This window comes from Eurosta solidaginis, chromosome 3, assembly GCF_040869045.1.
Source record: "Eurosta solidaginis isolate ZX-2024a chromosome 3, ASM4086904v1, whole genome shotgun sequence".
Classification (NCBI taxonomy): domain Eukaryota; kingdom Metazoa; phylum Arthropoda; class Insecta; order Diptera; family Tephritidae; genus Eurosta; species Eurosta solidaginis.
In genome coordinates this window covers 10952420-10966485 of record NC_090321.1, presented here as the reverse complement: position 1 = coordinate 10966485, position 14066 = coordinate 10952420, and the positions used below count along the sequence as shown (strand labels likewise).

Below are 14066 nucleotides of genomic sequence, written 5' to 3'. Positions count from 1 at the left end.
TATTGATGGTCCTCTGCCGGATATAGAACCGATGTTTCGCGGTAGCAAGCGTCATTAGCTACTTGCCCCACCATGACGGGGACGATAATATGACCACATCGAACCTTCTAAAATTCCCACAAAAAACGGCATCGAAACAGTCAACTGCTAAATGCGCCTCGCCGCTCAGACAAATAAGAGGACATATCCGCAAGCACCATAGGACCATTTGACATTTAGGAACTTAGCCGTTTAATCTAGAAAGACATGCGGCTGCCTCACCAAATTATTACGTAGTGGTAAACTCTTCTTTATAATCATACCCGGTTCTATTTATCTCGATGGAGTTTTAGCGGTAGCGAATTTTTGAATTCGGAGGCAGTAAGTGAAAAAGACAGTTGCACAACGGTATGGCAAATTTGACATTCATATATCATTTGCTAACATGTTAACAATCTATTTTTTGGTACCATGTGGTCATAAGGAATAACCGCCTTAGTCCTGCGTAAAAGTATAGTAGTTAAGCATTTATTCCATACCATAAAAATAAAAAAATTTTACTTTTTTCTTTATATATAATTTAATACTCCATTTAAAGAAAAAACACGTAATCCTTTTTGATTTAAAAGCACTTGAATATGTAACAAGCGCGACATGGTAATCTTTTTTTATTGCTTTTTTGTTTGATATATCCACAGTCGCTATATACAAATGAAACGCATCCTATTTCGATATGTATTCTAAACAGCTCTTTTCGTGTTAAATTGGCGTTAAATATCTTGAAGTCATTGAGCTCAAAGCTTTGGCCAATATCTCTAAAACGAGTGTAAAATGGTTAGTACCACTGATGTCGATTCTATGTACCGAAGCGACTTGGAATTTTTGCGGACCAAAGCAGATCCTCGCAGCGGGACTTCTCCATACTCTTTTGCTCTGTGACGGTGTTGAACCTAATCCCGGCCTAGAGAAATGGTTTTGCTGCGTGTGCTAGAAACGAATCTTTTTGTGACGGTCACACTCATGTCAGTGTGTCACGTCCAGAGGATGGTTGCATTGAACGGGGTGTTCTGGGCTAGATCCCAACATTCGCCAACCCCGTAATTTCTTCAAAACTTTTGTGTAAGCCGCGCACCCAACTACACCGGGCACCCCCGCACTTTCCAAGGGATATTCTGTAGCAGGGCACAACAGCACGTGCGAACTAGCTTACTACCACCTCGGCGCACCCACCCGTCTCCTACCCTCAGAGTGGCGCCGTCTTCCCCGTTGCACTCCACAAAAAGTCGTCAAATTACTATTCCAATAAATACCCGGTGAACACCGTTTACAAAAACAAATATATTGTAACGAATTTAGGAAAATTCCATTTATTTGCAACCTTCTACTAACGTTCGTATCGCTAAACTGTTGAATAAATAACTCCAATATTCAATAATGCAAAATGGTCTTTATTAGACTACTTTGAAAATACTTCACAATAAAACTTATACTTCGCAACTTATAGCGTGCTTAAATCAAACTGATTGATTCTTACTCAGCTTTCGCTCCTTTTATACTCTCTGCTATCTCGTTCGCATACTTCTAGGCGTTTCTTCTTCTGGAATTTACTACTTAGTTACCAGCAATAAACTTACTAGCTATAAACTGCAGATGCACGTTTATAGCCTCTCGCATAGCCATATGCGCGTATATATGTGAGTAATGATGATTGCATACTTTTGCGAGTACCTCAAATATATGCATGTGTTTGTGCGTATCTCTCCGCTGCTTGTATGTACATATGTAGTAGTTTAGGGTTCAAACTAAATTCCAATTTTAACTGTGTTGATCATATTAACTACGTTTTATCAAAAATTTATTTTGTGTTAAGGAAATTGTGGTACACAGCTGCTTTCATTCCTCCAAATGTCAAATTAATGTTAGTCAGATCACTAATAGTTCCTTTCATTTCGTTGGGAGGGTTAGTGTTTGGTGATATAGACTGCAGGTTTAGAAATAAGCTACAACTTGCATTGAACAAGTGTGCAAGATATATCTACTTGAAGCGAAAATTTGACCACATATCAGAGTTTTCATTTAAAATACTTGATTGCAGTCTTACTACCTTCCTAAACTATCGCAATCTAATTTTCCTGAATAAATTAATTTAGAAAAAACAACCAGAATACCTATTCCGAAATTTATGTTTTGCTAGATCTGACAGAACCTGTAACCTCATCGTTCCACGCCATAGATATCTCTCATCATCAAGGACGTTCTTTGTCAGTACTATCAAAGTATGGAACTCATTACCTAATTTTATTAAAAATTAGCCCAATGCATCGCGCTTTAAATTGGCTTTGTCTGAATTTTTTGATATACGAAAAACACTATTCTAGCTATTTTCTCGAATCTACATTGTCTATTTCTGCTATTTCTTTTATATTAATATAAATATTGTTATACTCACATTATTATATTGTACACATATCCAAATATCGATGTACTTTAAGAGACAATAGTCTCACTTGTACAAATGTGTTAAATAAATTGAATTGAATATGTGTAGACATAATGATTGATTTGTTTATGTACATACAATTGACTGCTTAGTAACGGCTTAGAGATGATAGTAACCCTTAGTGTTGCTAATATTCGTCACAATATTAAACTCGCTGTTGAGAAAAGCAGCCTCCTCTAGCTTAACTTCTATCTGGATACTGTAATAGGGTAAAACTTTTACTCATCCAGAATCAACCCCAACATACACAATGTATATGTCCCGATTGTAACGTGTCCCCACATGACACCAACAATCTTTTGAATTGCAATGTGTTTTCATCTCTAACAACCCGATGGAACTGAAAGTTTCCTTGGACTCCTGTTACAGGATATTGATGAAAATGTGTGAGTGATCGCACCTATTAGATGGGGCGAAGCACTCCTACGATATCATAAACAACAAAAAAATATTTTTAAATTACAATGGATTGATACCAACTAGTGGCGAGTAACTCGCTGGAAATTAAAAAAATTGAGGAAATTTTTCATTGTCTTGCATTTATCCATGCTGTGTAGTCATCTTGCGTAATTGTGATTTTTGGAAAGAGAATTAATTAAATACAGTCGGGAAAATAAACATAAATACCCCACAAAAATGTATAGAAGACATTTTATGCACATCTCGCCCAAAAAACCAGCGACTACCTCGAAGAGAACATTTAGCAAATGGCTACAAGTAACGAGTGACGTCTCTTAATATATTTATCCTCTTTGGTCCTACGTTGTTATCATATTGTAACGAATTTAGGGAAATTCCGGTTATTACAAACCTTCTACTAACGTTCGAAACCATAAACTGTTGAATAAATAACTCCAATATTCAATAATCCAAAATGGTCTTTATGCACTTATACTTCACAACCAATAGCGTGCTTAAATCGACACTGATTACTGACTGCTCAGCTTGTGCTGCTTTTATACTCTCTGTTGCCTTGTCCGCATATTTCTCCAAATGTCTAGACGTTTCTCCTTCTAGAATCTACTACTTGCTTACCAGCTATATGCATGTGTATTTGTAGTTTATAGCCTACTGTATATGTGAGTACTACTTCGGCTGATGATTACATGTGATTGCGAGTATCTCTTCGTTGCCTTGTATGTACATATTTGTATAAATGATGATTGATTTGTTTACGTACCAAGAGTGGCAGCTTGCTTTATTGTTGTTGTGCCTTTATTTAATAACCGTTCTGTGATGTGAGTATCACTTAGTGATACTAATATTCGTCATAATATGTTAAAGTTTTTTGACCTTGAAAGATGCAATTTATTTATTAGCTCAGATGGGTTGTTTTGGTGGGAAATCCCATATGTGGAGATTCGTACCAAAAAGAAACATTTGTACATGGTGTACACAAGTAATCCAAAAATGCGAATGAATTCGTGCCCCACGAATAAGGGTGCGAAAGTACTATGAGAAAAGTTTTTGGTTTTCTCAACAAAAAACCCTCTGTTTGGGCTATTTACCACAATAAAGTTTTTATTCGAGTTCAGGAAATGAAAAACACTTAATTGAAAAAATTCTCAAAAATTATTGAAATAAAATGAAATTCAAAACATAACAGTTATTTATCGCCTAAATATCTGCTTGGTAGAAAAATTCCCTTAAACTATTTTTTTGTTTGTGAAATGAGTTTAAATCGCCTTAGTATCGAATTATTTACTCCTGGGTGATAGACTATAAAATTATCAGAAAGCCATTACGCTATCGGTTGAATCAGTTTTAATCTGTAATCCAGCGTTTTTCAAAAATATTTAGCCAATAATACATCCGTTGCAAAATATAAGTTTACCCAGTAAACATTTTAAGTCAAACAAGAGTCGGGAAAATATCTAAATTGGAACGTTTACAGTCGGTATGTGCTCATTTGGGATGCCGTAACCAATGTATTTCCTATAAGTCATAAGTAAGTCTTAAAAGGGGTTTGAACAGCTCATATTATACTCTACTGGAACTCCCCGACGTCATTTTTAACTCTAATAAACTCTGATTATCTGAGACCTATATGGCCTATTTATTAGGCATCGTCAGCGCTTACTGGGGTCATATATAGTTCGCCACACCTGAACAGAGCGTGGAGCTTTGCGGTCACATTAAAGATGTCGAGAAGCGTCCATGCGCAGAAAAACGTCGATGCTTATACAAGAAAAGAATAGCATGGGTAACAATAATGTACAAATGTAATTCATTTTGTATTAAAATTAAAAATTGTAACAAAGTTTCAAAATTTGTTCCAAACTCGCTGTGACGAACATAAATAGTTGATAAATGATAATTTTTGCATGCTATGTTAGCAGCTTTTAGGCCGTTAAATAAAAGGCAAAAATAAAATTTTCTTTTACCCTCCTACGCGTTTCGACGCTTTTCTGATTCCTACATTGCCCACTTATTTTGGGTTCGTTTCGGATTCTTAAATTATGAGCGCCGTGAGCATGTTTGAGGGGTAGCTTTGTTTGCGTAAATATGTGTACCCTATAAACATTCTCTTACAGTTCTGGAATTCAATATGGGTCCGAAAAATATCAGCTTCAAAAATGCTATCACCTTAGAGCCTTTTATGCCTCCAATTTGATGAAATTATGAACAAACGAAAAATATTAAAATCAGTAAACTAGGCAGCTCCGGAATAAAAACTCAGAAATTTTTCTGCGACAATTTATTCTAAATAAATAATTAATTCAACTAATACTTATTTCCTTTCTATCTTATCCTCATGGAGTTTTGTCACAACAATTTTCTCCCCTATGTTTTCCGCTTCGGATATATGTAAAAAATTCTTCCTAAAAACCCTGAAGTAGTGTCATTAAAAGACTAAAAATTAGCAGTATATGACGCCAGTAAGGCTCATATATGATATCGGAAGGAGGCCTGTATAAGACTTATGTTAAAGGCAAAATATGAGCATATAGAATTCGCTTCAGGCTCGTAAATGAGTTCATAACAAGTGCAAACGATCCAAAGTTTGGACTCCTTTCAGACTAATTGTTGACTCCGAGTGTTTGCTGGGTTGTTTGTTTAAAATTAAAACGAAATTTTTTTAATTTCAAAAGACGTATAAATTTAATTGCTGAATTGTAATTCCAAGCAGCCTCGATTCAAATGATTTTTAAATACCCAAAAAAAGATACAAAAAATGAATATTCCGGGTATTTTCCTGGTATTTACCCATAAAAATGGTAAATACCCGGTAGAATCCCAACTCTAAATATAGTATCTATAATTTCTAACCCTTTATGTATAATACTCAGCTGATAAATTCTATTCTGTTGGCGAACAGGTTTAGATCGCGCCGCTTATCAAACCTACCGCCTACCAATGACTGGACAAAAATAAAATTTGTGCGTCAGACGGATGCGCATCTCATGTCAGCTGGGTGGGTATGGTGGGTAATCCATCACCATCATTAATTGTCGCTTAAGTGATTTTTGCCGTTTCGTAACAAGTCTCGTCAGCTATCCCTGCTTCGCGATAACCGACACCAATTGAGGCTACGGGTTATGGGGAGCTTAGAATATACCCACGGTAGGGGGCCGTAAAGGGCGCTTAAATCCAAGTCCTATTCGTGGGTTGTGCGCTAGGCATAGGATTTGCCAATAATACATGGTGGGTAAACCGTTGCATTATAAATTTAAATATTTCTTAATTTCAATATCGTATTTATTCAAAGTTTTTAATATTAAAAATTAAAACTTTATTTATTCTGTCAAAATTTTATCACCAAATTTGATTCTTCCACGATTATGTTGTCGAAGTTCTCGAATATTTGCGTTTTGGCTTATTTTTGTTGGTGTTGACATTGGTAATTGTGTTTTTAATCTACCAGCAGATCGGACGCCAGATTCTGCACTGGAAGTTGCTGGTGGCGTTGTTGAGGTAAATGACCAAACTTTCGTTTCAGCTGGTTTTTCATATGTCGAAAATCTATCTGGTACATTTGGAGCCCATTTTTCATTTTGAACATGAGAAGACATTCCATGAAAGCGACCTTTTATTTTAAAAGTTTCCCTATTGTTAGTAATATTGTTAACCTTAGGCAAACACGGCGTATTGAGATCCGCTGTGTTTTTTTGTTGCTGTATTCGTAGTGTGGGAGCAGTACTTGTTACAATAGGCAGGTCTGCAGATAATTTAGAACGTTCGCGGTAACGTCGCAAAAAGTTGGCTGGATAGTTTGGCATATCAACCGAAGATGAACTTTCTGCTATAGGAGCAATATTTGTTTCCCTATTTGCAACTTGTTTGTTGGTGGTTTGTATTGAAGAAAATGTGGATGGTGCCGTACCGATCGGAAGCCTTATTTGGGAATCACTTATTAAAGGTAAAGCTATAGACTCTTCGGCAATATTTTCTGTTACTTCATAACCATTTGAGTGCCTTGTATTGTCGTAGTATTTTTGCTGTTCTACGAAGTCGTTATTTTCTTTATCATTTGCGAAAAATATAGATTTTTGTTTTGGTATCGGCTTTTCTTGGCCTTGTAGTGGTTCCGCCACAATACTTGTATGCAATGAAGTTACCATACTCGGTTTGATGGATGAAAAAGAAGATATTTTACTAGTTTCAGCAACTGGCAACCAAGAATTGTATTTTTCATCTATTTCTTGTTTTGGTTGTTCTGTATAGTTTTCACGATCGGGTATATGATTAAATATCTCATTCTCGTTATTGAGCGATATGCGTCCTTCAGTGAGAAGTTCCTGTTCCATTTCTATTTTTTTCATTTCGTCTGATGTGGGATATGTAGGTGCTGGTTTATTATGTTGTCGTAAAATAAGCTTCGGTTCAAAGCCAATATTGGGTTTAGGAATAATTTTAACAATTTTTGTAGTTGGACGGATTTTAATGATTTTCATAGGTTGGTTTGTTGTGGGATTCCGGATGATGTATTTTATTCTAGTGGTTTCTGAAGGTAAATAATTCAATGCTTTATTTGGCTTCACTGAATTTATTGTAGGTACTAGATCAGATAGTGCGTTCCTCATTAAATTCTCCATATGCATTTGTTTCCACATAAACCGACGTTGTATCCTGTATAGGTTAAAGTTATCACACATTTTTCATCACACATTTTTTTCTCTGTACAAACGGAACTCACCTTGCTTCTTTTCCGTATATGATCTTCTGATAATTGATCAAACAAAATATAAAAAATACAAATCGTAATAGCTTTTTATTCAAAGAATTATTCCATTTTAAACACTGAAAATCAGGTAGAAAATAAGAACCAAAATAAGCTTTCATTGCCTTTGTAGTACGTTAACATTTTTAAAACTTACAAAACTTCTGTTAGAAAAACAAAAACAATTCATTTTATCCAATGCTTTCACAACTGGTGTGTTCACTTTAGTATTTCGTTTAACATTGACTTTTACTCGAATAGTTAACACTTATTATATAACGGTTTACATAATTTCTATCATAATTCACGATTGGCATTCGTTTGATCTTCAATTTGGTGCATGGTACAATCTCAAAAGCCAATAAACTGCGTTGCGTCTCGTTCCAAAGGCGAATGCTACATTTATGTATGTTTATATGAGTGAATGTATCTCTACTTTTGTATGACTTGAGAGAAGACAGTTAATCGTAGCGTGATTTTTATGAATTTTGTATTTATTGTTTAAATGTAGGTTTATTGCCTTCCTTTTCCGCAGTATATTTGTTAACAATTTCATGGTTTTTGATGTTATTTTTCCAAATATTACACCGATATTTATGTACATTATGGTGGTTATTAATAATCAAATGCATTTTTTTAGTCTCCTTTACAAAAGTAATTAGACGGTCCAAGGTATAACATATAACATAAGGTATATATTTTGGTCCCGATTGAAAACGGTTAAGGCGTGTCGCACAGTCGCCAAATTTCAGATTTCTTTATGCGAACTGAAAAAATTAAATAATTTTGCTACATCTTTAAGCTTAGTAGCCACATCAAAAGAAAAATGAAAAGTCCATATAGAAAAACGCTAATGAAATGCTTAAGCAAAATTTCGTTTGTCAAGTAGTAGATATCCAATTTTCAAAAAAACTCTTACGCTTTCTGTTACAAGAAATATATGTGCGAAATCCGACTATGACCACGGCCAAATTTTCGATATCGAAAATTTCGAAAAATGAAAAAAAATGCCATAATTCTATAGCAAATACGAAAAAAGGGATGAAACATGGTGATTGGATTGGTTTTTTGATGCAAAATATAACTCTGGAAAAAACTTTTTAAAATGGGTGTGACACCCACCATATTAAGCAGAAGAAAATGAAAAAGTTCTGCCCTTGGAATCTTGGCAGGAATACTGTTCGTGGTATTATATATATAAATAAATTAGAGGTACCCGACAGATGATGTTCTAGGTCACCCTGGTCCATATCTGGGTCGATATCTCGAAAACGCCTTCACATATACAACTCCCTTTTAAAACCCTCATTAATACCTTTAATTTTATACCCATATCGTACAAACACATTCACCCCTGGTCCACCTTTATGGCGATATCTCGAAAAGGCGCCCACCTATAGAACTAAGGATCACTCTCTTTTAAAATACTCATTACCAATTTTCATTTGATACCCATATCGTACAAACACATTCTAGAGTCACCCCTAGTCCACCTTTATGGCGATATCTCGAAATGGCGTCCACCTATAAAACTATGGCCCACTCCCTTTTAAAATCCTCTTTAATACCTTCCATTTGATACCCATGTCACACAAACACATTCCAGGGTTACCCTAGCTTCATTTTCCTAAATGGTGATTTTGCCTTATTTTGTCTCCAAAGCTCTCAGCTGAGTATGTAATGCTTGGTTACACCCGAACTTAGCCTTCCTTACTTGTTCTTATTAATTTCTTGACCAACGACCCTGTGAGAACACAGTCGATTATATACCGGATATAACAAACACTGTATTTATGCGTTGTTTAAAAGGAGTGCAAATGTGTTTTTTCTCTTTCTTAGTGTATTCTCTTTTACTTAAGTGCATTCTCAATTCAAAAGTATTAACTTTAAAATTTTTTTTGATCTGTTGCTGAACCTGACATTTGTGGCTTACAGGGAAGTTTCGCCGCTTCATAGAAAACGAGGAGATAAAGTAAATATCAAAACTACTTGGTTACTACTATTTTTCCCATAAGAAATACATACACATGTATATTCGTCATTTTTCTTTAATTTTCTCTTATGATGTGAATACATAGCTTATACCAAAATCGATAAAACTATAGTTGAAGGTGTCATATATATTGGACCCGATAAGTGACGGTTACGGCGGTCAAAGTCGGGGTACAAAAAACCATAGTTGGGGGCGTGCACTAAATTTTAAGAGTAGTGCGCACTATTTTTTTAAACGGTTTTTTTAGCTTGGCTGGCTGGCCGGCACAAATTTTGTAATTGAAATTTAAGTAACTTCCCGATAAGCGACAAGCTTGAAACTTGGAATATAGTTCAGAACAGGCATGCTTAACGAACGAAACGATATCATTTCGTTACGATAATCAACGTTAATAAACGAAACGAAGTCACTTCGTTTCGTTTATTAACGTTAAGATCGTCAAATTAACGTTAATTTGGCGTTCTTAACGTTAATAAACGAAACGAAATGACTTCGTTTCGTTTATTAACGTTGATTATCGTAACGAAATGATATCGTTTCGTTCGTTAAGCATGCCTGGTTCAGAACCCGATGACAATGCAATAATAAGAAAAAAACTCCGATAGGTGGCGCATGGATCGAAATATTTCAAAAAGTCGTATGCGTGGTCCGATTTGGTTTATATGTGGAACACATAATACATACAAGAATAGAAAGAGACCTATGAAATAATCACCGCTAGGTGGCGCAAGGATCGAGATATCCAAAAAAGTCGTATTTGTGGTACGATTTGGATCATATTTGGAACAAATATTACATACAGTCCTGTAGAAGTGACATCAAAATACCTTGGAGCTCGAGGACTTAGATTGCAACAAATTGCCAGGAGAGAGTCCTTGTAATAATGAGTCACTAAACGAACTAAATAGAATGAGAAATAATAAGTAATTAAATAAAGACTAAAAACTTGAATATAAAACAACTTAAAATTTTCTTAAATTTTTTATATCACTATAGTGATAATGCCTGCCTTTCTCCACTATGACTTACAAACTTTATTGCAGTTATTTTATTTCTTCACTACTACACTTTTGTGCACTAAGCTGAAGCTGAAAATAATTTCACTACTAGCTTTTAAATTTTAGTGAACAATTTTTTAGCTTCACTACGACTACAGCTGAGTGAGGCTGATATTTCTTGCATTACCACTGTTGCATTAATGCACTACCCCCATCTTTGCAAAAAAAAATTTGTTTTTGGCCGCGATAATTTCTGACACTCGAAAAGTCACAAATATTACGTCCGGTGTTGATATTTAGCCTTGTTTCTTAATCTTTTATTCACAAAAAACTAAAAAATCGTTTTTTTGTTGTCAAAAATAGCTCCACAAAAGATGAAGAGATAGATGAATTGCACACATTGAAGATGAGTGATGAGCAATAATAAACACAAATGGGGCCTGCGCTTGCTGTGGTGCTAGCGAAGCTTGCCGTCGAAAAATCGGGATAAAAGTAGCAAGCCCAGGTTTCGTGTATGGTCACAAACTGCTTATGAAATATTTGCTCGTTTTTTCTCTTGCTCATTGATCCACATTCTCCGCACGTTAGGTTTTGTTTGACTTCTTATGAGATCGCTGTGGCGTTATCACGTTAGAGACGTGAATAAATTGATACAGGCCCGTCCATATGAACATACATATATAGTCACAAAAACATTTAGACAATTTTTTTCTATGGGCCCTTCAGTCTTTCTTCCAAATAAGAAATAAAATTGTATACACTATGTAAACAAACTTAGACCAGTCAATTGGATTTGGAAAAATGTTTATTGGACTTTTCAATCGTCAATTGGATAAACATTTTTTTTGGTTTTAAAAAAAAGTAAAACAAGTACAGGTGTCTAAGTTCGGGTGTAGCCGAACATTATATACTCAGCGTGAGCTTCAATTGTACATTTCATTTCAAATAAATTACTTTTCTACATAACACGTGGCACCGCCCGTTTAAAAAATGTCTCCCCATTTCCTCTTACAATAAAACTTGATAGGTGAAATATCATTCATTCAAAACAATTTTTTGTTATAGCTTATTATTCTAGTCTACGACCCTTTTAAACTTATTTTATATATAAGTTGTCTTCAACCGATCCCGTCCATTTTTACTAGAAATATTTTCTGCTATATAAAAAATATGTGTACACAATTTCATTACGATATGTACATTTTTCTTCGAGTTATGGCTCCCCAAACATAGAAAATTGCTTAGTCACAAAAGGGGCGGTGCCACGCCCATTTTTTTAAATTTGAAGTTTTTCCTATTTCTTGTTATAAATCCACTTGGAAAATGAAATATAATTGATATAAATCTCTTTTTTTGCAAATATATAGCTTATTTTATTGGTCCACGACCCTTTTAAAAATCTTTTATATAAAAGTGGGCGTGGTCCTTAACTGATTTCGTAAATTTTTTTCAAAGCATTCCTTATAGTAAAGGCAACCACTCTGCCCAATTTTATAGTGATAGGTTTAACGATTTTTGATTTATGGTTAATAATATTTGTAAAATTGATTTTATCACAAGTGGGCGGTGCCACGCCCATTTTAAAATATTTTTTCAATTTTTTATCAAGAGTCTTAATATCCGTTCACACGTCAAATTTCCATTCCTTATAGTAAAGGCAACCACTCCTCCGAATTTTGTAGTGATAGGTTTAACGATTCTTGATTTATGATTAATAATATTTGTAAAATTGATTTTATCAGAAGTGGACGGTGCCACGCCCATTTTAAAATATTTTTTCAAATTTTTATCAAGAGTCTTAATATCCGTCCACACGTCAAATTTCCATTCCTTATATTAAAGGCAACCACTCTGCCGAATTTTGTAGTGATAGGTTTAACGATTTTTGATTTATGATTATTAATATTTGCAAAATTGATTTTATCACAAGTGGGCGGTGCCACGCCCATTTTAAAAGGTTTTATGTCTTTTCCAAAATGTTATATATATAAAATGTGGGCGTGGTTATCATCCGATTTCGCTCATTTTCAATACCAATCTATTCTGGGTTCAGATAAGCTCGTGTACCAAATTTGGTGAAGATATCTCAATATTTACTCAAGTTATCGTGTTAACGGACAGACGGACGGACGGTCATGGCTCAATAAAAATTTTTTTCGATACTGATGATTTTGATATATGGAAGTGTGCAAAGCACGCTGAGTATAAAAATATCATATACTTATGCTTGGTAGGTCAAATTTGACCACCAACTTAGTAATATCAATGAAAACGGCCCGTCATGCAACGTTAAATGCGTTTGGCGTTCGTTATGACCAAAAGTGGCAATTTAAATTGACCAATAAGTGAAAACGGCTATTGGCCTACGGCATGGTATATGCCAACAAGCGTCCCATCAATAAATATGAAACAGCGAGCGAAAAAACGTGAAATAATGAAATGGTTTGTAAAATAAATGAATGGGTTTTGACCACGCACTGCTTTATCGGTTTCAAGTCAGTAATGTGACACAATGGGAACGCTTTTGACACCAACTGACCAGCGGGTCAGATTGCGGCAGTTTTTAATGTCAGTAATTTTGACTCAATCAAAACCAATCTTCACGTTTTCTAAAGTCTAATTTCTAAAATCTAATATGACTAAAGGGCGGCCACCGTGGTGTGATGGTAGCGTGCTCCGCCTATCACACCGTATGCCCTGGGTTCAACTCCCGGGCAAAGCAACATCAAAATTTTAGAAATAAGATTTTTCAATTAGAAGAAATTTTTCTAAGCGGGGTCGCCCCTCGGCAGTGTCTGGCAAGCGCTCCGATTGTATTTCTGCCATGAAAAGCTCTCAATGAAAACTCATCTGCCTTGCAGATGCCGTTCGGAGTCGGCATAAAACATGTAGGTCCCGTCCGGCCAATTTGTAGGGAAAAATCAAGAGGAGCACGACGCAAATTGGAAGAGAAGCTCGGCCTTAGATCTCTTCGGAGGTTATCGCGCCTTACATTTATTTTTATTTAATATGACTAAAGTATATATTTATAAATGAAAATGCAAATGTTTAATTTAAGAAAGCGTCAAATGAATTTCAAAAATGATATTCGCACTTTTTAACCTCTTTTAAAATTTGATAGATGTATTCTAAAATCTAATCAAGAAGCATTTATATTTTTTTACAGATATGTTCATGGAATTGGTTCTGAGACACGCAACTCCTTATTTCATTTGCACAATGGACGTGATATTATTTTAGTTACAACATGTAGACATGGTAAAAGTTGGCGGGAGCTTCAAGACGGCAGGTGTGATGAAGACAATCGCGAATATGATAAGTAAGTTTAATCGTAAAACGTATAAGAACAAATTTTGGTATTTTAGAATCTACCTTTTATATAACAGATGATCACACAAAATTTTATCTTTGTTAAACTACCTTCACTTAAAATCC

General features: G+C 35.1%; 2 protein-coding genes across 3 annotated transcripts in view; one reads left to right on the top strand and one right to left on the bottom strand.

The window, feature by feature from the left end:
* Positions 1-14066, top strand: part of ttv (exostosin glycosyltransferase 1 ttv) — a 42779-nt gene that overhangs the window by 6309 nt on the left and 22404 nt on the right. Inside the window, exon 2 of the mRNA XM_067770751.1 lies at positions 13798-13950. Within this exon, the coding sequence (XP_067626852.1) occupies positions 13798-13950 (153 nt within the window). The remainder of the gene's footprint in view (positions 1-13797; positions 13951-14066) is intronic.
* Positions 6167-8399, bottom strand: LOC137246216 (uncharacterized). Of its 2 annotated transcripts, XM_067777311.1 has the most exons (3): positions 7798-8398; positions 7617-7720; positions 6167-7549 (listed from the first exon to the last, which is right to left on the bottom strand). In XM_067777311.1, the coding sequence occupies exons 1-3, from the start codon at positions 7828-7830 to the stop codon at positions 6217-6219; spliced, it is 1470 nt and encodes a 489-aa protein (XP_067633412.1). In that variant the 5' UTR covers positions 7831-8398; the 3' UTR covers positions 6167-6216. The 2 variants fall into 2 exon arrangements, with proteins under 2 accessions (XP_067633412.1, XP_067633411.1); XM_067777310.1 differs by having other exon boundaries at positions 7617-8399.

Excerpts from the sequence above, each read along its gene's own strand:
- LOC137246216 (XM_067777310.1), bottom strand. The coding sequence starts at position 7,762 with ATGAAAGCTTATTTTGGTTCTTATTTTCTACCTGATTTTCAGTGTTTA. Across the intron at positions 7,550-7,616 it reads ATATACGGAAAAGAAGCAAG|GATACAACGTCGGTTTATGT; the intron begins GTGAGTTCCGTT and ends TAACCTATACAG.